Source organism: Tripterygium wilfordii, chromosome 16 (genome assembly GCF_013401445.1).
Source record: "Tripterygium wilfordii isolate XIE 37 chromosome 16, ASM1340144v1, whole genome shotgun sequence".
NCBI classification, from domain to species: Eukaryota; Viridiplantae; Streptophyta; class Magnoliopsida; order Celastrales; family Celastraceae; genus Tripterygium; species Tripterygium wilfordii.
The window spans coordinates 645,776-668,809 of NC_052247.1; the positions used below are offsets into that span (position 1 = coordinate 645,776).

The 23,034-nt window shown below is 37.9% G+C and overlaps 4 protein-coding genes across 6 annotated transcripts; 2 read left to right on the plus strand and 2 right to left on the minus strand.

Moving 5' to 3' along the window:
- Positions 1–497: 497 nt before the first annotated feature.
- Positions 498–4,917, minus strand: LOC119981301 (phosphatidylinositol 4-phosphate 5-kinase 6-like). The gene is made up of 8 exons (XM_038824363.1): positions 3,726–4,917; positions 3,204–3,371; positions 2,847–3,012; positions 2,437–2,553; positions 2,154–2,347; positions 1,765–1,904; positions 1,589–1,673; positions 498–1,248 (listed from the first exon to the last, which is right to left on the minus strand). Exons 1-8 carry the CDS (start codon positions 4,895–4,897, stop codon positions 960–962), a joined length of 2,331 nt encoding a protein of 776 aa, XP_038680291.1. The 5' UTR covers positions 4,898–4,917; the 3' UTR covers positions 498–959.
- Positions 4,918–7,045: 2,128 nt separating this feature from the next.
- On the minus strand, positions 7,046–8,492 carry LOC119981339 (NADPH:quinone oxidoreductase-like). Its single transcript, XM_038824432.1, has 3 exons — positions 8,321–8,492; positions 8,023–8,214; positions 7,046–7,487 (listed from the first exon to the last, which is right to left on the minus strand). The coding sequence occupies exons 1-3, from the start codon at positions 8,415–8,417 to the stop codon at positions 7,186–7,188; spliced, it is 591 nt and encodes a 196-aa protein (XP_038680360.1). The 5' UTR covers positions 8,418–8,492; the 3' UTR covers positions 7,046–7,185.
- Positions 8,493–10,835: 2,343 nt separating this feature from the next.
- On the plus strand, positions 10,836–15,115 carry LOC119980464 (hydroxyproline O-arabinosyltransferase RDN2-like). 3 transcript variants are annotated; one of them, XM_038823163.1, is made up of 9 exons: positions 10,836–10,960; positions 11,621–12,189; positions 12,299–12,366; positions 12,457–12,658; positions 12,948–13,045; positions 13,154–13,223; positions 13,349–13,420; positions 13,650–13,763; positions 14,773–15,115. In XM_038823163.1, exons 2-9 carry the CDS (start codon positions 11,788–11,790, stop codon positions 14,833–14,835), a joined length of 1,089 nt encoding a protein of 362 aa, XP_038679091.1. In that variant the 5' UTR covers positions 10,836–10,960; positions 11,621–11,787; the 3' UTR covers positions 14,836–15,115. The 3 variants fall into 3 exon arrangements, with proteins under 3 accessions (XP_038679091.1, XP_038679093.1, XP_038679092.1); XM_038823165.1 differs by having other exon boundaries at positions 10,851–10,960; positions 11,640–12,189; XM_038823164.1 differs by lacking the exon at positions 10,836–10,960 and adding an exon at positions 10,985–11,354.
- Positions 15,116–19,986: 4,871 nt separating this feature from the next.
- On the plus strand, positions 19,987–22,351 carry LOC119981508 (trihelix transcription factor ASIL2-like). The gene is made up of 2 exons (XM_038824658.1): positions 19,987–20,778; positions 21,684–22,351. Exons 1-2 carry the CDS (start codon positions 20,152–20,154, stop codon positions 22,158–22,160), a joined length of 1,104 nt encoding a protein of 367 aa, XP_038680586.1. The 5' UTR covers positions 19,987–20,151; the 3' UTR covers positions 22,161–22,351.
- The last annotated feature ends 683 nt before the right edge of the window (positions 22,352–23,034 follow it).

Below are 23,034 nucleotides of genomic sequence, written 5' to 3' on the forward strand. Positions count from 1 at the left end.
CAATGTAAAAGTTGGATCCGCGCTCCTAAACCCTAAACCGGATCCATGAAAGTTAGTGTCAGGTCCCAGATTAAGTTCCAAATGGAAAGATTGAGCACTTGCAATGTTCAGACACTTTGACAGATGCGGGTATGTGAACTGCTGAAAGTGGGTTTGCTTTCTTGTATGTAAAACATGTTCAGTTTGCTCAACTACTACAATTACGAAATTGAGCAGACCTCAGGCGGGCGAGATTTTTATGTCCCAAGTCTGGAGAGATAACCAACTAACTTGTTTGCGTTCAACTGGTCAATTGGGTCGAAGCTCAGCTCAGCTCACACCATTTGAAAATAGTGATGCTAGCTGAAAATTGAATAACCGATCTTGGACGAGATTTTTTACATTCCAAGTCCGAGGATATCGCCAAGTAATTGTGCATCAAGGATTCTCCACGGATACAGTATTAATCTTGCAAAAAAAAGAATGAAAAAGGAAGTGATTTAGCTGGAACAAAATTTTCATTTGAAATCAATAACTGAAAGTTGGTCTCATATGTCATCTCCTCCTGTACATGTTCTTCATTAACAAAGGACTCTTCACCTCCTATGAAAAAAAATCTATGGACAAAAAGAATCATTTCAAGACATTTTTTCCAGTGCTTTCTTGCTTCATTTACAACCAAAACAATCTCAAAACATACAAATCTACTACCACTCTAATCTACCTTTCACAGGAACGTATCATATACCTGTAACTGAAACTTGCTCGACAAGATAGGGAAGCGAATGTGTTGCCAAACCATGACGTCTGCAACTGTTCTTCCAGCACAAACTGCCATGAATGAACCAAGTCGGTGGCCAATATGGTAGCATTCACCAGGTAAGCATTATCATCTCGGACGAGGACCAAACTATACACAGATGGCCATGGCCATGGCCATAGGCCAGCAAGTCAAAAATAATGTGTCAACCTAAACCTTTTCAAGTATCTTCTAAGAAAATTCTGAAAACAAAATCTCGAAAACGTTTTGAATATTGCCTCGGATCAACAGCAGAGATTGAAGTTGGATCGTATTGCATCGATTTGTATGCGTGCTCGAGCTTTTTACTAATGTCATAGTCTTGTAGTATGTCAATTATACCAAAAAATATGATGATATCATACATTTCGCCAGTTGGTTCTCCTACCAGCTGAGATTCGCAGTCGCTTCTTCTCACTGTCCGTTCAGCCAATGCCGGCATGTTCACGCCTAGTTTAATGGAAGCCCACCTGCATCACATAATTAGCAAAGTATTAGAGGCATGAATGCCGTACTAAGCATCAAGATCGGGAATAAACATTGCATAATTCTTCTAGACATGGTGCAAAATCTTGATTTCATTAAGTTCCAGGATGGCTAGAAATCAATTCTATGCCATAATAATGACTAGGAGCCAGCAGGAGAGAATTAGTCACAATTAATTATCACGCAGTGTATGAACAAACAGATCTTTTTTATTTCCAATATTTGATTAACCTGTGGACAGCTCTTGAATTCTTGAAGTACAGATATGTGCATGATTACTAATGGACAATTAATTGTGGGCAGTTTTAGAGAATTTAAAAATACCTAGATGGGTCGAAAAGAAGCTGATCCATGTCCACTCTAGAAAGGCGAGGGGGGACTCCTGCTTCAGTATCAGGTTCTCCATTTTCTGCCAAATCCAGAAAACATCGTCTGTTAATCGACAATCACTAATGGCATTATGAATCTAAATAGTAAAATCAGAAATGACAAGAAATAACCAGTAGGTGTGCGAACTCCAGAAGTACAAGGGGGTGTGAGGCAATCCCTATTTGAAGCCTCTCTGAAGTGAAGGCCAACCAAAAGACTGTAGTCCATAATCCGCTCTTGTTCAAGAAAGTCGCAATCCCTATCCACTTGTCTACAATAATAAAAACTCAAGTTACGAAATGAAGCAACACTGACTCCGAAACAAGAATCCTTTGCATTCCTTGTTCGCCAAGCAACCAGGCGAACAATGGTAGCTAAATGTGTCAATTTTTGAAGAACTTCCATGCATTTTAGTATCTAGGTCTTATATCAGAGGGGGAAAAAAACACCAAGGTACTCTCATATTTGTTGACATTTGAATCCAATATCACCATTTAAAAGTATGTAAGTGCGTTTTCACCTGCAAAACTCTTGGAACCAAACTTTCTGCAGTCGAAATATGAAATTGAGATCAAGGTCCTTGAGGGTTGTAGTTTCGTCGATTTCTGACTCAGGTTTAGAAGTTAATCGACCATGAGAAGAACCTTTCAAGTCAAAGCGCCTATGAATGGCATACTCAGTGCAAAAAAGATTCCCCATTATGACAAATCGGACCTGGCTCATCAATGCCATATAACTCAAATCATGGATATTGCAGTGATGAATACTAATGAACTGGAAAGTTTCTAAGCACTTGATATTACCTTCTTCTGTGCTTGACCGGTCAATTTCACGCAATGCAGACCATAAAATTTGGTGACTAGGGTGTTCTCAAATGCTCGAACATGATTGTAATAGGCAGGCAGCATCCTTATGAGTACCTGTAAGATGTTGTGATATTGGGATTTGTAATTTTGAGTAGAACAACACAAGAATGTTTCAAACACTTATAGCTATTTCATCATCCAGAATAATCTTGAAGGATTATAAATCAAAACCTGCTGGCAAAGTCTATAATCCAAGAAGAATTCCGAATTCATTCACAACAGACCAATTTTGCTATGCAGTAAAAGATTTGACAAATTTTCGAAATCAAAAGTTGTAGCAGTGCTTGTAATCTACAACTAATCAAGTTCAAATTCAGTAAGAAAAACATGAAATGAGAAGTACTCACTTTTACTTCAGCCTTCTTTATTGTTTTTATCATGTAACGGTCATCATGGGTTAAATAAAAAAAGCTTCCACTCTTGCCAGGGGAAGATAACTCTCGCAGGGCGTCGTTTCCACATATTGATAGCATATAATCAGCTGCATCCACATTGAACAATTTCCTAAGAGTCCTGTGAATAGAGAAGAAAAGACCTATGAGGCTTTTTGTACATATCTATCAAACTTAAAGCAACAGAAATCTAAATAACCATTCTAATTCTTAGACTACAACTGTGTCAAGTAATGAACTTTATGAGACGCAGGAGTATGCCAGGTTATTTAGACAAAAACATTAGTATGAAGGGAAGGATCGATTACTGACCTGAAAACCACTGGACAGTAATCCTTCCACCTGAAGTCGCAGGATTGATGAGGTGGGGTGTACTTAGATCCTTCTGGGGGAAATTTGGTCCATACTTTTTCCTTGGGATCAAAAGCGGAAGACTTAAGATCAAGGGTCGTTGCTGGAGCAGGCCTTGCCACAGAATGTCTGTGCCATGGCACCAGCAGTCATAAATGACAAGATACTCAGCATAATCTTGTAAAGCATACTAAATGAGGCAATGTAGATAGGATATCACATATCAGTCATTACAAGCACATTAGATTTTGAAAGGGAGAAATCACTGTGATAATATCGACAGAGTTCAAATTTTTATTTACATTCATTCATACAGATAAGTACTAAATGCAAATTTGAATCTAAATCATCAATATATAAGTGCATTGCATAGCACAATGACACATCAATTTGTCTCAAGCAAATATTCAAACAAAGTTAGAAGACTCTGATCAAATAAAACCATTGGCAGACCAGCAGAAAGAATCTTCGTATTTCAATTACCTGATCCCCAACTGCAAATTAAGCATTAGCTCGTAGTTCTTATGCCCTTTCGCTATTGTCTGCCCTTGCTGCCTCTTTGCTGGCTGTATTCTCAATGGTTGCTTATAGCTTCCCGTTCTTGATTCTGATTCAGGTTGAAGATTCCCAAAACTTTCTGCCCCATTCCTTAAACTCCCTTCATTACCATCAAAAGCACCATCAAGGCCATAGTCTGAGGAGCCCCAACTGCAATTGCTGTAATTACTAATCCTCCCATCAGCAGACATCCTCCTAGCTCTTCCATCATTCCCTTTGGCTTTAAAATTCGGCTGCCCTTCAGAAGTCCAAGTTGGCATCTTCTGTGATGGAAATACTGCCACTTTCTCACAAGGGAAAATCTTGCATTCACTCAAATCCTCTAAATACACCTCTTGAGGATCCCAATCAAAATTGCTCCTGGTCGGAGAACCAGAAGGGTAATAAGTCCCACTCTGCTCTTTAGGGTCCCTGCTCCAAAACCCAACATAGAAACTCCCATCTGCCCATCTGAAAGTCCCATTTCCTTTAGGCAAACCATTCTCCCAAAACCCATCATACCTATTTCCCTTGCTCCAAATCATGGTTCCATTGCCATTGACAATCCCATTCTTCCATTGGCCAATGTAGTGATTCCCATTCTTCCATTGGTACCTTCCATGGCCATCTTGCAACCCATGTCGCCAATCGCCCTCGTAATAGTCCCCATTGGCAAAACTCTTGGTTCCCTGTCCATGTTTCAAGTTCATTACCCAACAACCCTTGTAAGTGGTCCCTGAGGAACCGGTATACGTGCCCTTGCCATCCATGTAACCACTCTTGAACTCACCCTCATATGTAGCTCCTGATGGCCAGCTGAACTTGCCTTTCCCAATGGTTTTGCCTCTGTACCATTCACCAACATACATACACCCATCAGTCCAGAGGTATTTGCCATAGCCATGAGGGAGGCTATCAAGCCATTGACCAGTATAGAAGTCCCCATTTGGTAGAGCTCTCTCTGCATGTTGAAGCTCATCAGGGACAGTACTGGGATCATCATCATCAACATGGGCTACAGACATGGTTCCAAATATGGTGTTTGCTCTCTTCTTTGCTTTTGATTTCTTTACAGTTGCTTCCCAGGCCTTTAGAATGCCTTTGTGGTCTTTGCTCATTCTCTCTCAAGAACCCTCCCTCTTTTCTCTCTCTCTCCTCTCCCCTTCCCTCTCTACTCCTCACCCATCAATACCCAATTCACAAGTCTTATCCTTTTTTCCTTTCTCTCTCTCAATGAATGGTCTTCAGAAACCCAAGAGCCATTCCTGTAACAAACTGAAGAAACCAAGAAATGACAGAATCAGAATAAAACCAACAAATGGGTGTATCTTTCTAGTTCAATGAAAGCAAGTTTGTGACTTTTGATTCTTCTGGTGCATACATGAAATGGGGATTTCTCGGATTTCAAAAACACAGGAGATGTTAGAATTGATGGGGAAAAGCAAAAAAAAAAGTGTAAGAAAAATGAAATCTTTGTTTTTGCCAATATTTTGTTTTGTCTTTTTCTTTCTCTCTCTCCTCTTCTTTGTGTTGGTGAGGCAGATGATTCCGGAAATGGCTCCTAAAACAACTAACAGACCAAACATTTAGAGGGAGGAGAAATGGAGATGTGGTTGCCATTTTTAGTGCCCTTCTGAGACCAAATCCAGCATCCCCTTATACCCACTAATTTTAGAACAGAAAAAACTTTGGCTTCTCTGGTTCGTCAAGAAAAATCTAATGCCTGCCACTATGTCTAGAGGTATAAACGGTCCATTTTTGGAGTTTTTCTTAGATTAATTTAATAGATTATTCGGCCGATTATTATTGATGATTTTTTAGAAATATCAACCAATCATTCAATTTGGCGATTGATTGATGATTTTTTAGAAATATCAACCAATCAATCATTTTGACGATTGATACGGTTTTCTTAAACACCCCTAATTATGTCCTTCCATCTGCATATAATCTACAGTAGTCCCATATCAAGGCTGGATCCAATTCATTTATAAGTCCACATAGTTGGATTAAAGATGAAAATATAATAATTGCAGGGCACAAGTGAAAAAAATGGGAGTTGTGTCACATACTCATATGTATTGTAAAAATGTAAGAGTTTGTGAGTTTTGTCTTAAATCTTTAGTGGGGTTTCATATTTTTCAATAACTAATTAGTGTATTGTCTGCAACACGTCTAAATGGTCTCAATCGTGCAGCCTGCTTTTCTCAGTTTCTGCCGGTCATGGTCAACCCTCTCACAAACAATATATAAAAATAATAAATGTCTATCATTTGCTGGAACTTTGGAAGCAAAAAGCCACAGAATCAGTCATTTTAGATAGAGGTGTCAAACTGGTTGGGTCCTGTTGGCAGGCATGGCCCACTGATATTGCCAGGCCTGGCCCAATATAAGGCAATAGGTTGGGTCGAAGTTCACGGCCCATACGGATCGGCCTGCAACAGATGACGTGCTAGGGATTTAGACCGCGAGCATAGATAGACGAGCCGGTGCGGGTCATCTATGAGCAGCAGTGTCGGACCAGGCCTAAACACCTCTAATTTTAGATCATTGGGTGTACTGGGTCCATGGACCAAGGCTAGACGAGTGGAGTCGTATAAAAATTATCGATATAATCGAATCGATTGGTCAGTTATTTTTCAAAAAAAAATTTACATATTTCTTTAGAGAATTTATTGAAAAAGACGATCGATAACCGACCGACATGTTAAATTTATGTCAAAAAATTGAGGAACAAAAAAACGACAGACAATTTTCACCGCTATGGCTGAGTGGGAGAGAGTGAAGGGTTTGGGATGAGAGGAGAGAAGGCGTATTGTATTAGTATTTATGGAAGTAGTGACAAAAAGTTGTGCATATTTGGAAACCTGTTACACGAGTAGGCTTAGTACCTCTCAATCATGCACCATCCCCCATGATCCTGTTCTTCACATCCCCCACTAGGGTGGGAAAAAAAATTGGTTCTGAGTCAGATAATATCATATGTTTACGAAATATTTACATGTCCAGATCTTAACGCGGATTTGATTTTGGATGTACTCGAACAAGTAAATCAGACAATAATCTAATTCGGGTTAGATTCCAGACAAGATTTATGTGTTTGGATCCAGACCCGGTTTTAAACCGAATAAAAAATTTGTGTTTAAACCCGAATTTTGGACATATAACTTATGTTCAGACAAGTCTGTTTTTCACAATCCACATAGAAGGTTATTTAATTATTAGGGTGAAATGAGACTCAAACCCATTAGACCAATCTTTGCATGTGAGATAATACAACAATTATTTGTATCCAAATCAAACATTTAAACATAGAAAACCTCTTATTAGAAGAAACAAAATAGTACAATGAAAACCATATAGAATAAGTGTATTGAGAGTCACACACATTGTTTAATCAATCACTTCATTTCTCGAGTCGCAAGGTAAACTCGCGCAAGGCAACGAGAACATCCTTCAACCTTTCCTTGGCCTCTGCGTCGATCAAATCCCCATTGCCGTCGAACTTTTGTGGAGGCTGGAAAGCATTTAAGAAAAACTCGGGTTTGTTGATGAAATGAAGATCAAGGTAAACCCCAATTTGGCGAAGATGATATTGTGCTCGAGCGCCACCAGAACCTCCCGAAGCACTAACAATGGCAGCAGGCTTACCAGCCCAAACATTGACCGGCGGAATTGACACCCAGTCTAGTGCATTCTTCAGAGGCGCTGAAATATCATATCTCGATTAGGGTTGTTAAAAACTAAACCAATTAAATGAACCAATCTATCATCTTTTTCAAAAAAAATTACATATTGCTTCAAAGAACCGACCGAAAAATTGATTAATAACCACACAACCGACTGACAACCGAAAAATTGACATAACCGACCGATTGATTGGTTAAATTTATGTCGAAAAATCGACCGTTTTCACCCTTATTCTCGATCATCAGCTTGAGCTTTTACAAGAAACGACATTATTATTAGGTCATAACCTAGTTAGTGAATATCTCTACTGCCAAACCATATGGACTCAAAAGATCCTGAGTTTGATTCCTTTCCATTGGAGCAATATTATTGTGGTCACGCATTGGACTTTTAGTCTTACCCTTTCATCATGTAGGAAACTTCTGTGCGCGTGATTTGACGATCCAAGTTTATGTCCATATTAAATATCCAAATGACAAGTTTGTGTAGTGTGATTTACCGTTACCAAAAAAAAAAATTTATCATGTAAGAATAAAATAGAAGGAAAAGGTACCAGAGACAGAGTAGTTGTACTCTGGAGAAGCGAAGAGTATGCAATCGGCTTTGAGAATGGTTTCACCGAATGCTTTGACGGCCGGTGGAGCTTGTTCACGAACACCAAGATCAATGTTCATGAGCGGCAATGTTGAGATGTCTACGTATTCGATTTCCATGCCCGGTATCGATTCCTTAGCAATCTCAATTGCTGCCAAATTCGAATTAATTAAAGTTATGTAATCAAGCTCTTCCTTCAATATATATATGTATATGCATGTATGTATATATATGAGTGAATGAGGATTATTAATTACCAGAACGAATGAGGCCTCCATTGAAGGAACTCTCACGAAGAGAACCATTAATGGCTGCAACTTTTATTGTTTGATTCTCTGTTGCCAATGATCCCATCTCTCTCTCTCTCTCTCTAAACTTTCTCCTTTCTCTCTCTTCTTCCTTGCTCTCTGTTTTAGATTTTAGTTGCTTGTATACATACATACATACATATATATATATATGTGAAGTTATGCAGTGGTTATATATAGAGGCCATCAATATTCTAGTTCTAGAGAAAGTTGATGCGAAACAGGCTTTTAATTACAAAATTAAAATAGGACCCCGACTCTTTTGGTCAAATGGTGTACTTTTTCTGGATTATTATATGTGTGTGTAGGAACCTACGTCACCCATTACATAGTTATTGCATACAATTAACTAATTAATTTTTTTTTTCTGATTTCTCGTCATAAAAAATATTAATTATTTCTTTCGATAACACCATATAGGTTTGTTATGTGAACATTCGATATCGATCTAAACTAAGGTCATCATGCCTGCATGCACATAAATTTCTTACATAACATCAGCGTAAGTTAAGCTAAATCCCAACATGTAACCACCACAAGTCAAAAGTATTGCTCTTGGTGGAATCGAACTTCGGAATTTAGAGTCCATATAGTTTGATCTCAGAGATATTCACCATTAAACCATCACCAAAATATTTTTTTAGCTAATACGCTAATGATTGGACTTGGCATAATTATATTTAAGACAATAAGAAGTCATTTAACAATTGTGTTTCTTAAAGTAGGGTATAAGTTGAAAGGGTTTGTTCATGTTGGCGCAAATTGGATATTAGCATGCAACTAAATTGGTATGTCATGTTAATTTGATTATGGTAATTTTGATTAGGAATCTGAAAATAGAAGTTGACAATCATCATCATCATCAACCGAGCGTTTATCCCAAAAGTTTGGGGTCAACTACATGAGTCTATAAAAATATTATCGAGAATCCATCACATGTATAAGAAGTTGAACATGAATCTAAATGAGAAGTTGACAATGAATTAATTAATACTAGTCTTGATGTGCAATATAGTTAAAGTAGGGTTTTAGCAAAAAAAAAAAAAAAACTAAACCCTAAAATATACAAAACATATATGAGACGCTGATCTTTGACCAGATTAATATATAAGATTAGTTGAATGTTTATAACTTTCACAAATAAATATTTTTTTTATGGCGGCAATTAGCTCGTAGCCACCTAGCTACATTACCATTACCTAATCAATACCTCATACCCACCACATATATATATATTATATTGGGCCCATGGGCCAAACTCTTGGGTATCTGTATTGGGCCCATGGCCCAAACTTATGACAAAAGTGGGCCGGTCTTTATTTCAATCCGGACTTGGGTTTGGGATCTTAGATTTCAGCCTTTCCCTGTGTTGGGCTTGGAGACTGAAGGGTTAACGATAACGAGCATAGCCCGGCCCAGCATCGGATCAACTCTAGTAATTGATTTAGAGGTTATCATTGGCATGAGGCCCATTCAGTCCACCCCCACATCTATAGGCCCAGTCAATAAAATGGTTCATCAAGGAAATAAGATTTCAAGAACAATCAAGAGTTGAGCAATAGTTGGTTATATCTATGGGTTTACGATGGATGCATGTCGTTAAATTAGCTAAGAGTATTTTCTTAGGATTTTCCTGTTCTCGTGGGACATGTTGTGGTGGACTATTCAGACGACCCAAAATTTATGTCAACTCAGTTAAAAAAACTAAATTTTGAATTACTCATAACTCATAGGAGGAAGAAAAAAAAAACTCAATTTTTGCCTAACCAGGGTTGGTCCTCCCATCTTTTAGACCAGGTGTGGCCCTAAACAGTATATGCCAACATTAATGGAGCGCAATTACTCTTTATTTGCTGGTTAATGCATATTGGGTTTGCATTTAGTTGACCTAGAAATTAAAATTGTGTTATTTAATTTATAATAAAAGAGGTTTTACGTTACCTTAGTTGTACACCAACTACCAAGTAATTTTATGGAAGAGTATTTGGTATTTTAGGTTTTTTTTTTTACAATCATGGAAGTAGTAGATTTTGCAAAAAATAAGATCTATAAAATTGAGAAACTACATTAATTATTGGTAACCGATAAGACACCATATGAACGTGTCATTTTTGACATTTTATATAAGCCTAAACTCGAGTCGTTAGACCCACGTGTAATTTTTTTTTTTTTCACATAACGACATGATAAATTTGATCAAAATTCAACGTATGATCACTTGAGTGATAGGCCACAAAATTATTACTCCCGATAGGAATTGAACTTAGAACTTTCGAGTAGATGCGGTTTGACCGATTTCCTGTTAATTATAATTTTTGATATATATAAAAAATTTCAGTATGCCAGCGTGTCAATCATGGACCAATAAAGTGGGGAGATTGGCTAATTACGTGGCAAATTTTGACCAAACAGTCCCTACCGAACCTTTTCTCTTTCGAAAAGGACAAATCAGAGAGTCTACTTTCCCTAAACCTTTTTACACACAGAGCTTTTTTTTTACTTTTCCAATCTCTCGAGTGTCAGCTGATCCAGAGAAACCATCTTCGATTCTCTGAGTTTGTCTCTCCAGTCTCCACCTACGTCAAGCCAGTGCGTTTCACTCTCTCTCTCTCTCGCTCTTTTGTGAACTCTGTATATATATGATAGACAATTCGGCGGCATTGCCTTTGCATATTATTCTGTGACGCGACATTTGTTTTCATTTCTTATTTTTTACCATCTTGTTTGATAATTTCCTTTCTGTATTGATAATTTCTTCAAATTTTCGGATACCCATTTGGGTTTTGCCCTGATAATGCGAAGTGCGGAGTGGTGCTATTTGATTTTCTATATTCGTACGTGCTTGGCTGGTTGACTTTGCAATCCTAGCCAATAATTCGTCTCTTTTTTCTTCTTGTTTCATTCCGTTGGATTTTTCTCGCATTGAATCTTTTTTGGCACCTACTGAGGCATTGCTTGAAGCCTTTTGTTTTCCAGTGAAAAAGTATAATGATTTTCGTACTCACATTCTTGTTCTGAAGTATGAATTTTTTATGTGATTTTCTTCTGAAAATTGTAAGATATGGTGATGTCTGCTGCTACATTTTTGTGAATTGAATTGGGTTTCATGGGTTGAATTATATGTCTGCCTTGGTTTTAATTGGCTCTATTGTTGTTCATTTTGTAAGGAAATTTTTTATTGATCAGAGTCGATTCATATTACTTATCTCATTGCCTCATACTGATTTATGATTCTGACCTCCTTGACAGAAATTGCATATTTGTATAGGACCAAAAAAGTGCTTAAGTTGCTGTTCTGTCAAGTTCTATACTGGTGAGATAGAACATATTCATGGGAACTCAAGCTATGTGCAATATCAGATTTGGTAATTGATTGGCGGTTCCAGGGTTCTGATTTTACGATATCTTCTAAGACCATGGGGCGTGCTTCTGGACTACTTCTTGTTATTTTGGCTCTTGGGTTTTTCTTTGCAACATATAATTTGATAACTATGATAAACCACAACAGATCAGTAGGGAAATTGATAACTGAGGATTCTAATGGTAAGCTATTTATGGATCCTGTTATTGAGATGCCTGAAGAAGTGAAGAAACTGAAGACTGCTAAATCGCCCTTCCATGTTGCCTTGACGGCCACTGACGCACCTTATAGCAAGTGGCAGTGTCGCATAATGTATTATTGGTATAAGAAGAAGAAGGACCTGCCCGGATCTGATATGGGAGGATTTACGCGGATCTTGCATTCAGGGAACCCTGACAACTTGATGGATGAGATTCCTACAGTTGTGGTTGACCCTCTTCCGGCGGGTATGGACAGGGTGAGTTTGTTGCATTTTCATCATTGCTGGTTTGCTTTTATTAAATTTATTGATAGCAATCCAGATTTAATTGTCAAAATTTTCTTACCTCCTTTCACTTCTATTCCAGGGATATGTTGTCCTAAATAGACCATGGGCATTTGTGCAGTGGCTGCAAAAGGCCACAATTGAGGAAGAGTGAGATTTTTTTTCCTTCTGATGACCTCGTATTGAATTACATTTTATTTGCACATAGACCAAAGGCTGTGTGTTCCATTGTTGGTACAGATACATACTTATGGCAGAACCTGATCACATATTTGTTGCTCCTCTTCCTAATTTGGTACATGGAGGATACCCAGCTGCTTTCTCTTTTTTCTACATTAAGCCCGAGGAGAATGAAAAAACCATAAGGAAGTTTTATCCTGAGGAGAAAGGTCCTGTGACGGATATTGATCCAATTGGCAATTCTCCTGTCATCATAAAGAAGGTGAACCTCTTGTAACTAGTTTACATTGTTTGATCCTTATTCTTTTTTTTCAATGGAGGCGATTGGCCAATCAATATCTGAAATATTCATATTGTTGTATTTTTTGTCCTAAAATATATGTAATGCATGTATATTTATTATTCATGGTCAGATGATGCTGGACTGCTGGAGTGTCTAGTGTTGCTATCCTTATTGTTATTGTTGGTCATTTTATTATTGTTTTTTTGTTGAATTTAAGAATTTATATAAATTTGGGCCATATTGGGTTTAAATGAATTGCTTTATGTAGGATTTACTGGAGAAGATTGCACCTACATGGATGAATGTGTCTTTGAAAATGAAACAGGACCCAGAAACCGATAAAACTTTTGGATGGGTGCTAGAAATGTGAGTATCAGCCGCCAAATAGGTGTTTATATCAGAGTTCATTAGTATCATGTCTCCATATCGTTACTGGCTTGCTTTTCACACTTTCATTCTTCTTGTGGATTTCAGGTATGGTTATGCAGTAGCATCAGCATTGCATGGTGTGCAGCATATCCTTCGGAAAGACTTTATGGTTCAGGTATGGTTCTTAAGACTTTTCCTCTTTTCAAGCTGAATTCCTTTCTTAGGCTTAGTAACTTTTTTATTTATCTCATAAAGCTGGGTTCTCAAGAATTGGTGCACTGTTAATTCTTAATATTGCAGCCTCCATGGGATCGGGATCTTGGAAAAACTTTTATTATTCATTACACTTATGGATGTGACTACAACTTGAAGGTAAATATTACATAACCAATTATTAAGAGATGCTATCCAGACCTTGAAACTTGTGCATGTAAAGCTCTTATTTTTGTCATTTCTTGTTTTCAAAATCAGAAAACCCCTAATTTTCATTTGATTTTGGTGTGACATACCAGAGAGCACAGATTGGAATCTAAATTTCAATTTTTAATATATTTATGGCTCTTACATTTTCATTATCCATCTGAGATTTCCAACTGTTTAGGGTGAGCTTACTTATGGCAAAGTTGGGGAATGGCGATTTGACAAAAGATCATTTTTACGTGGACCTCCTCCGAGAAACCTCTCCTTACCCCCTCCAGGGGTTCCTGAAACTGTGGTACGTCTCCGGAAGCATCCTGCTTATTGAACATATGTGCTTAATTTTCAATTGTTTTGTTTTTCGGTCCTGAAATGCTTGTACATGGTTGCATTGTTACATTTCAAGGAGCTTTTGTTTACACTTTTCTCTTTGTTCTATACATGTTTATACTGGTAATATGTAGTGTAATTTCTGCCTTAATTATGACCAAGAATGTTAAATAAAATTCTTTCCACCCAAAAGCAAAATGGATAAAACTGCTGCAAGTGTAACACTTGGCCCTGTCTGCCGGTTGTGTTATTTAGCCTCAACCAAAATCCTCCGGATATAGCACACATTTTTCGAATTCAAGTAGGGAATGTTGTGATCCTCTAATACCTCAAAATTGTCGAGTCTAGCTGTTTCGAACTTTCAATAAGGGTGGTAAGATTAAGAAATACATTTTAAATTGAGAATCATTCTAATGTTAAGCATAGAAGCTAAGGATGCACATACTTCAGAATTTAAATGACTGACTTTGGAAAACTTTAACTAATTGATCGTTTCTTGTGCATCTAATGTATTGGGAAGGCTATTTATAACTCTAAACTTGAATAATTTATATTTTCACGCTCTTGGTGTTGCTCTGAGAGATTTTGCAATGGTGTTAAACAAAGGAGCACATTGCCTCTCTTATCTACGAAACTGTTAGATATTCATTGTACTTTAGAAAACACAAACTACTCCTGCAGGAAGTCGTATCCGTTGCCTGCATGTTATTGAAATTTTTTGCATCCATATTCATACGTGTTACTCCTTTTCGGATCTCGTGGTGCATATGGAAACATGTTAAATAATCAGATATGCTCTTCTTGAGTACATACAATCCAGAATCTTATATCTTTTCTTTTCCCTGACACCGCGTTTACTGCAAGAACCTTGTGCATTTTGACTTTATAATTTCTTATTCAAAGTCTTCACAACTCAAATTCTCCATCTAATTTGCTTCTCTTTTTCCCCCCTTTTCTTTTGATTGTCATGCCTGTAGGTTACCCTTGTGAAGATGGTGAATGAAGCAACTGCTAACATTCCCAACTGGGACAATCAGTAGTTTCAAACTGGCTGTGGGTCAAAGGAAAATACAGAGATTCTTCTTGGAAAGACTGATGACTACTGATATATACACAAAAGGTGATGTTGGTTGTTTTTGCAAGTAAGGAAATATAGAATAATTAAAACAAATGGTGACAGAGGTCCCTTGTTTTTCTTCCTTTTCAATCTGGAAATAGAAATAATGAACCATACGTGATAAATGTTCTTTCTTTAACTCATAGGGTATAAACAGTAAAGTGAAAAGACAAATTTAACCTTTTTTCTTATTATTTTCTGCATAATGGTTCTTTGATCAAAATGATTTTATCTTAGATTGAAAGGACTGGATACCATTTGGGTGGCCCATCTGTCATGTTATGAGGCCCGGTGAAGGCCCATTATCTGACTAAAAGTCTAAAATGGGCCAATACAACTGAAGTCAATTGGAAGCAACTTGTAAGGTTCATGGACCCAAGCATGGTGGCATGTGCCATATGGCAGGAGACTATGGCCTTTTAACCCTAGGTTTGTGTTCTCATGTTTAGAAGATGCTCCATGTCAGTTTGTTCTGTGTTATTGTGTTTTTTTTTTCAACCGAGGAAACATCCATCCCAATATGCCCTTTGGATAGTTAAGTGGGCGTAAACCTCGGGCCGTCAGAATAGGATGCACCACTCTGGCGGTAGGTAAAACTGGGTCGAAGCTCATGTGGGTTAGGGTCCGGAAGTGGGACAAGTCCACGGAACCAAGATTTCACAAAGAAATATCTCAGTTAGTTAGTTCGAACTCTCGATCTCAAGCACCGTAAGCCCAATGTCTAGAGAGAGAACCAATTAGACTATCGTGAAATGGTTTCTGTTGTTGCTATTATTAAAAAGCTGCGAACGGTTTGGCGTCTTGAGTGAATTGTGGAAGGTTTGCATAAAGGTTAACAACTTTAGGAGCTTAAATCCTACTCATGGAAAGCATGGAATCTTGTAAATCATCTATACCATCCAGATATACGTGTGTATAAGTATAGGCAGGCATCTGTATTGATCGGTTTATACACAAATTTCCTAAGAGCTAACAGAAAGTGCAGGATTCCCTCTCGACACTAATTAGGGTGTGTTTGGAAATGGTTTTGGTTTTTGGTTTTCAAAAACTGATTTTAAGATTAGATTTTGAAAACAATTTTAAGAAATAATGATGAAAACAAAATTCATTTGATAGAGGATTTTGCACGGAGAAAGAGGAAAGATGAAAGAGAAAACAGAAAAGAATTTTACAAAACTTCAAATAACAGTTTTGGTTTTTTAGTTTTTAAAAACCAAAAACAGTTTTCAATTTTACAAAACAGTTTCTAAAAACACCCAACCAAACGAATTTTCAATCCCATTTGAATTTTCAAAAACAGAAAACAGTTTTGAAAACTGTAACCAAACAGGCCCTAAGAGAGAAAGGGAATTGGGTGCGAGAATCTTTTGTTTTCTTGCTTTATTGACTCTAAGAGAGAAAGCATACAAGCCCAGGCTAATAATTGTGGCTACTTCCAAACAGGTTAAGATTATTGTCCGTTCTGACTTCTGAGTCATGGACCTATACGAATTTATTTTTCATGAGACATCGTTAATGGTTCTTAAGATCAAAAAATGCGTCACTTGTGTAAAAGATGTTAGGACTTTATTTATATATCATTCGGTTGAGTTATGCTAATCCGATGTGTGATATATAGTCTTGATAAGACTAGCCTTGTTGGCAGCACTTGCATATGCAAGCAAGTTCTTCTGGTTATCTTGTAAATGACATGAAACTTGGTTTTCTTTTTCTCAGTTAGACTAAAATATAACTATTGTTGTTATATGTTAAGCAACAGAAGTTGCCACTTTTTTTTATCCTAGTTAATGTTTGAGATCTTGAATTATCAGGTTCTGTGACACTGAGTCCTCATAGATTTTTTTTTGAGTCGTTTCCGTAGTCTTTAAGCCCAAAAAAATGGTTTATTGTGTGAGAGGTGCGTGACCTTTTCTTATATACCACTCTGTTGGGTTATGTCAATTCGACGTGAGATTATAAGTCTCGACACAGAAAGCATAGTAGTATAGACAGACTTGGTTGTTAATTGCCAGTGGTGTCACTATGTTAGTGCCTTGGATGATGCCTTTTATCCACTGAAATGGTTGAAACTTAATTATCAGTGCAGTCACCGTCGCAACTTTGAAGTTGTTTGATGCCACTATGTGACACTTTCTCACATTTTTTTTTTACTGGAATCCACTAGTGGTAGTGGTGTTGACATATATCTGTACAAACCGTTGTCTCTAGACCATAACCATCTGCAACATCATTTCTATTCCGAATTTACTCAAAGTCATCTTGGTGGGGACTCCGTTTAGCTGGATGCACAACACCACTGTTGAAACATTTACTCAAGAAAGGGTGAATTTACCCAACACCACTTTGAGTTGGAGTCAAAAATGCAAACTGTACTGGTTTAGAGTTGTTGGCATTTTGAGTTGGATCGCCCAAAATGCGCTTGACCCAAATACGAGTTGGAGGTGTTAGGTCTTTGTTCATATGTCATTCAGTTGAGTTATGTCAATTCGATGTGGGATAAAAACACTCATCCACATTTGTGGACAGTAATGGGAGGCTCAACACGCCTGTGGACACGGGTAGAGATCATGTCTAAATGGATCGAGTATTTATTCGATACCATATTAGAAATCCAAACTCAAACACATCAACAAATATTGTCCACTCTTGTGCCACAAGCCTGCACAAATTTATTCTTTGGGATCGTTTCCATAGTACTTAGGCCCAGAAAACGTGTTTAGTATGTGAGAGGTGTTTCATCTTCGCTTATATGTGATTCAATTGAGTTATGCCAATCCGATGATGTGAGATAATAAGTCTTGACACTATAAGTAGGTATACTATTCCGCTCTCTCGTACACATACTGGTAGTGACGATGACCTTGACGGTGACGGTGATGAGGATGATGATTAGATTTGATCAATGTGTGAATCACCCATTTGCGAACTAATCAATTCTATATTTTACATATTAGGTAGACACTCATACCAAAACATATATTGTCAAAGGTTGGAAATTTGAAAGCTGTGAGACGGAAAAACCAGTTGTTCATTAACGATCAAACAGTAACAGACCATCTGTTGTCGACATGGGACTACAAATCCATGCAAACCACATGCCCAAAGCGGATAAAATGTTGTTAGTGAAGGAGGCGGTCTCTCCTTATCATTTGGTGTCGTTTGGGACTAGTCTAGGAGGCGTATTGAGAAGAGCTACCTAGACGAAGATGACAAAGTCTTGAGGTCTAGAGCGAAAGCCAAATGAGCCGACGATATGGCGGTGGAGGTAGAGGTGTCAAACGGGCCGGTCCAGCCAGAAATTAGTATACCCCTCAAAACCAGTTCACACAACGATGTAAGGTATGTGAAGGGAGTTACCCTAAAAAGTAAAAACGTTATAACCAACTCAAATATTTGATCAAACCAGTGAAGCTTTTCAAAAAAAGGAACAAAAAGGCCAGAAAGGCAAAGCTAAAAGGGGGACATAAAGAGAAACAAAAGGGGGGAAATGGACAAGTCTTTAGGTCAAGTGACCAGAAGCACAATTTAGGCTACTGTAACTGGTGGAGAAAAAACAAATGGTGGTGGAGAATGAAAGAATTGGTGTTGATTGTGACACAAGACTATTAAGAGTGGGTGACACAACCACGTGTCCTGACCCACCACCACCACTACGGCTCTCCACCTCCACTTTTTTTGGTGACCGGGAAGGTCCCAGTCCAGTGACCATTTTTTGACCCTTGAACCGGTTTTAAACCTCGGGATAACCACCTCATATGCATAGCGAGTCACCAATTTAGTCCTGAGTTGAAGCTCAGTGTGTAAGTAAGACTGGATCGAGACCTAGAATAGAGCTCTTAACCCCCTCCCAGAAAGTAGACTCGTGTTATCGATTCTCGGATCACGAAACCCAAAAAATCCCAAAGAATTACGTCCGATCGATTTGAACACCCGATTTGAGAAATCTTTCATCTATAAACTCGATTATATAACCACTAGACTAATATCAAATTGTTACCTCCACCTCCACCCTCTTTTTCTTTGGTCCAACTCCTTCTACTGGTTGGCTTCACATCAACGCTAACAGCCAAAATAACCAAACCACAATAAACAACAGTGACCAAATAAAAGAAAAAAGGTTAGGAGGTTACTATCATCAACTCATTTGACAAAGTGAACCACTTTACTCGGTTGCCCACTAACACTAACCCTATTCCTTTTTCTGCATGCCTCTAGCTAGTTTTTTTTTTTTTTTAAAATATTTTGTATTAAATTACAGGCACGTTTGTGATGGTTTCAATCAACTGTGTGGAGTCAGTGATAAGCATTTTTGGATTTACGTGGACTTCACATAAAGGAAATTATTCTAGTGTAAAAGGAGTGTTTATAGAGTTGTGTCATTGTGATGAGATCCCACATCGGTAAAGAAAGGGAGGAATGACTAGTAGATAAGAAGCTCTCACAATCTAACACGGTATGATTGATTTTTTGGGCTTAAGTAAGAATATTGGGCTTGGAAGAACAAATATGTGAGGCTTTTAGTGTAAAGCGGACAATATCATACTATTGTTGGGCTTGTGGGTTACGTCGAATCTATCTAAAGTCCAATCCAACTGGTCGGAATGTATAAAGATTTTCATCACATTGTCTTAGCACCCCAAAACTTCAATCCTAATACTATTTTGCCCTAGTTGCATGAGGCCTTGGGTCGGATCTTATAATCCGAAGTTTATAAGCAGGGGTGAATTCTAGCTAGGTCGTATTGATTCTTTCGCAAAGAAGAAGAAGATCATCATATTATTATTGGTGTGATATTTTCAACCGTTGGATTCAATGATTAGCAATTTGAAAATTTGTAGACTTTTTGTTTTCTTTCGTAACGAGGGAATCAAGAGCTTTTGGTCCATGTAATTACTGATTGTTTGGATCATCCCATTGTCCTCATATACATCTTAACAAGTCGTGGATATCAATGTATAGAGTTGAACGTGAATCCCCCGATTGGAACGATTTATCTCCAACCAACGCAACCAAACCAAATTGAGTGATTTAAATTTAAGTGGGATTTACATAAAGCAAACTATCCCTTTCTTTTCAATTTTAGTTGACCACCACCACTAATTTCTAACCTTCCCTTTTTACCCTCTCCTTCCCTATAATGCTAGTGGTCTCTCTCTTTATTACATGTTAACAGCTAAACACAAAACCAAACAAAAACTACTAAAACCAAAATCCCTTCACTCTTTAGTAATGGGGAGAGATGAACAACCAAACTAACCAGGAAAACCCATCTCTACTCCCCACCACCGCCACCATCAAGGATGATTCTCCGCGGAAACTACCCGGTGGCGGTGGTGGAGGAGGCGGCGGTGATCGATTAAAGAGGGATGAGTGGAGCGAAGGGGCGGTTTCGACCTTACTTGAGGCCTACGAAAGCAAATGGGTGCTGAGAAACCGAGCCAAGCTGAAAGGCCACGATTGGGAAGATGTTGCGAGGTATGTGTCGTTGCGAGCCAATTGTACCAAATCCCCCAAGACGCAAACACAGTGCAAGAACAAGATCGAGAGTATGAAGAAACGGTACCGATCGGAATCCGCCACCGCGGACGGTTCGTCATGGCCGTTGTATCCGCGGCTTGATCTTTTGCTGCGCGGAAGTGGTCCGCCACAACCTCCACCGCCTCCGCCGGCACTACCACCACCGCTGCTGCAGGTGGTTCCGGTTTCTAATAATATTCATCCTCCTCCTCCGTTGATGCTGTTAGAGCCGTCTCCGATTTTGCAAGAATCACCTGCAACGGTGCCGCCGCCGCCGCCTCCGATTTCTTCTCTACCGAATACTGCACAAAATTCACATGGATCAAATGGTGTGGAAAGAGTGGCCAAGGTAATTTTAATAATTGAATTGAAACTTGAAACCCATTTATATATAGTGTTTAATTAATTGCTTTTTACCCATCTCTTTGTCTCTCAACCCAATTATGTATGATCATTCATACCTGCCATTTCTTGCCTGTATATATAATATTATACATACATACACGTTTATATATATAATTATAAATATGTGTAATTCTTGACGATACATGTATTCATATACATACATATGTAAATACATAGACATAAGCCATAAGCCATAAGCCGACCATTTGAGTGATGTATGTAAATACATAGACATAAGCCATAAGCCATAAGCCATAAGCCATAAGCCATAAGCCATAAGCCATAAGCTATAAGCTATAAGCCGACCATTTGAGTGATATCCTAGTAATAAACCTCTCTTGTGTCAAACCGTATGGACTCGGAAGGTCTTGGATTCGATTTCATTGAGATCAATAATCTTGGGGCCATACGTTGGGTTTTGGCCTAACTTACCATATCGTCAAGCGGAAAATTTCTATACGCAATCAGAGTCTACAACCTGTTAAATTTTTTTGTCTATTGTTAGCTAGTCAAAGTGTATAATGTAAATTTGTCCTAAGTGTCATAATTGAATTTTATATTATATATATAGATAGAGGAATTCTCTTATATATGCGTTCTTAAAGTAAGAACCTAAAATGCGGACTACTATTTGAGAGCAAGAATACTTGAAATAACAAGTGTGGTCTACATCTTTGGGTTGCACAAGTTCCAAATCAATTGTGAAAATGTAAGTCTGCTTTTTTGGTTCTTACTTTAAGTTGGCATAAGAAAATTCCTACAAATATATATATATATATATATTGTGTGTATATGTCAAAATTTCATGCCTAATGTGTAAGAGATGCACGGTTTTCCTTTTCAACACAGGAAGATGGAGAGGGAGCAAGATTATCAGACAATTTTTCAGACAAAAACATTGCAATGGAATCAACTGATTGCAGCACACCAGCAGCACTATACAGTGACAAGGAAAAGCCAAGGTGCAAGAAGATGAAGATGAAGATGAAGCAGCAGATGGATTACAACAAGAAGAACAACAACAACAAGAAGAGATCATCATCATCAAGAAGACCAGATCACCATCATCATCATAATCATAATCATCAAGAAGTGGAGATAGCAGAAAGCATAAGGTGGTTAGCACAAGTAGTGGTAAGGTCAGAGCAAGCAAGAATGGATACAATGAGAGAGATTGAGAAGATGAGAATTGAAGCTGAGGCTAAGAGAGGTGAATTGGACCTTAAGAGGACTGAAATCATTGCCAATACTCAGCTTGAGATTGCTAAGATCTTTGCTACTGTTAATAAAGGCGTCGATTCGTCGTTGAGGATTGGAAGAAGCTGAGGGTTAATTAATTACTTCAACTGGATTGATAATCCATCTCCAGCTTTATATGTGTTCTACATTGAGGGCAACTTAATTGTAACAGGGCTAGATAGTAGAAGAGTTTGTCTGCGACAAACAATAACATCTATCTGCCTTCTTCATTGTAATTGTATCTTTTATTGAACAAAGGCTCCGGTACTTCACCTATCTATACATATAATATAACTATTAGGGCTGTAAGAAAACAACCCGAATAACTGAACCGGCCGATAACCATTTTGTTCAATGGGTTATTTTCAAACAAATATTACATATTTCTTTAATAGAGTTGACCGATAATCGATTGTCGATTCAATTAAATTCATGTCAAAAAAATCGGGAAAAAAAAAGACCGTAACCAACCGTTTACATCCCTTATAATTATCATGCAACTCTTGTACATTTGCATTAAAGGATAAAGTCAATTTGTTAACGACACAATAATCTCAAGTCAAAAAGTGTTAGGACTTGTATCTCACAATAATTCTGAACGAGAACTAACAAACAAAATAGAGTGACCTATTTAGCCCGAAAAATTATATAGGTGCTTGAGAGTTGAGAGAAATTTGTTAAGACTTGAAGTTTTAATGGAAAAGAACTAAAAATAAGGGTAAGAGGGGACAAATCTTGGACTAAATAGACCAACAATGCAATTATTTAAACAATTAAACACGTGATTAAGGTGGTCGAAATTGAGGTTAAGTTGTGTTTAGTCATGTACAAAACGGTCAAAAAAAACAAAATTGGGCCCAAGTAAATGAACATTGAGCTTCTCTACAAACAAATTGTTTCAACTCTTCCATTCTTAATTCAAAGGCGGGCTTGGCTTTAAAAATGGGCCTGAAAATTGTCT

Excerpts from the sequence above, each read along its gene's own strand:
- LOC119981301 (XM_038824363.1), bottom strand. The coding sequence starts at position 4,897 with ATGAGCAAAGACCACAAAGGCATTCTAAAGGCCTGGGAAGCAACTGTA. Across the intron at positions 3,372-3,725 it reads AATTTGCAGTTGGGGATCAG|ACATTCTGTGGCAAGGCCTG; the intron begins GTAATTGAAATA and ends GCCATGGCACAG. Across the intron at positions 1,249-1,588 it reads CTTCTTTTCGACCCATCTAG|GTGGGCTTCCATTAAACTAG; the intron begins GTATTTTTAAAT and ends TATGTGATGCAG.
- LOC119981339 (XM_038824432.1), bottom strand. The coding sequence starts at position 8,417 with ATGGGATCATTGGCAACAGAGAATCAAACAATAAAAGTTGCAGCCATT. Across the intron at positions 8,215-8,320 it reads TGGAGGCCTCATTCGTTCTG|CAATTGAGATTGCTAAGGAA; the intron begins GTAATTAATAAT and ends CGAATTTGGCAG. Across the intron at positions 7,488-8,022 it reads GTACAACTACTCTGTCTCTG|CGCCTCTGAAGAATGCACTA; the intron begins GTACCTTTTCCT and ends ATGATATTTCAG.
- LOC119980464 (XM_038823163.1), top strand. The coding sequence starts at position 11,788 with ATGGGGCGTGCTTCTGGACTACTTCTTGTTATTTTGGCTCTTGGGTTT. Across the intron at positions 12,190-12,298 it reads TTCCGGCGGGTATGGACAGG|GGATATGTTGTCCTAAATAG; the intron begins GTGAGTTTGTTG and ends CTTCTATTCCAG. Across the intron at positions 13,764-14,772 it reads CAGGGGTTCCTGAAACTGTG|GTTACCCTTGTGAAGATGGT; the intron begins GTACGTCTCCGG and ends TCATGCCTGTAG.
- LOC119981508 (XM_038824658.1), top strand. The coding sequence starts at position 20,152 with ATGAACAACCAAACTAACCAGGAAAACCCATCTCTACTCCCCACCACC. Across the intron at positions 20,779-21,683 it reads GTGTGGAAAGAGTGGCCAAG|GAAGATGGAGAGGGAGCAAG; the intron begins GTAATTTTAATA and ends TTTTCAACACAG.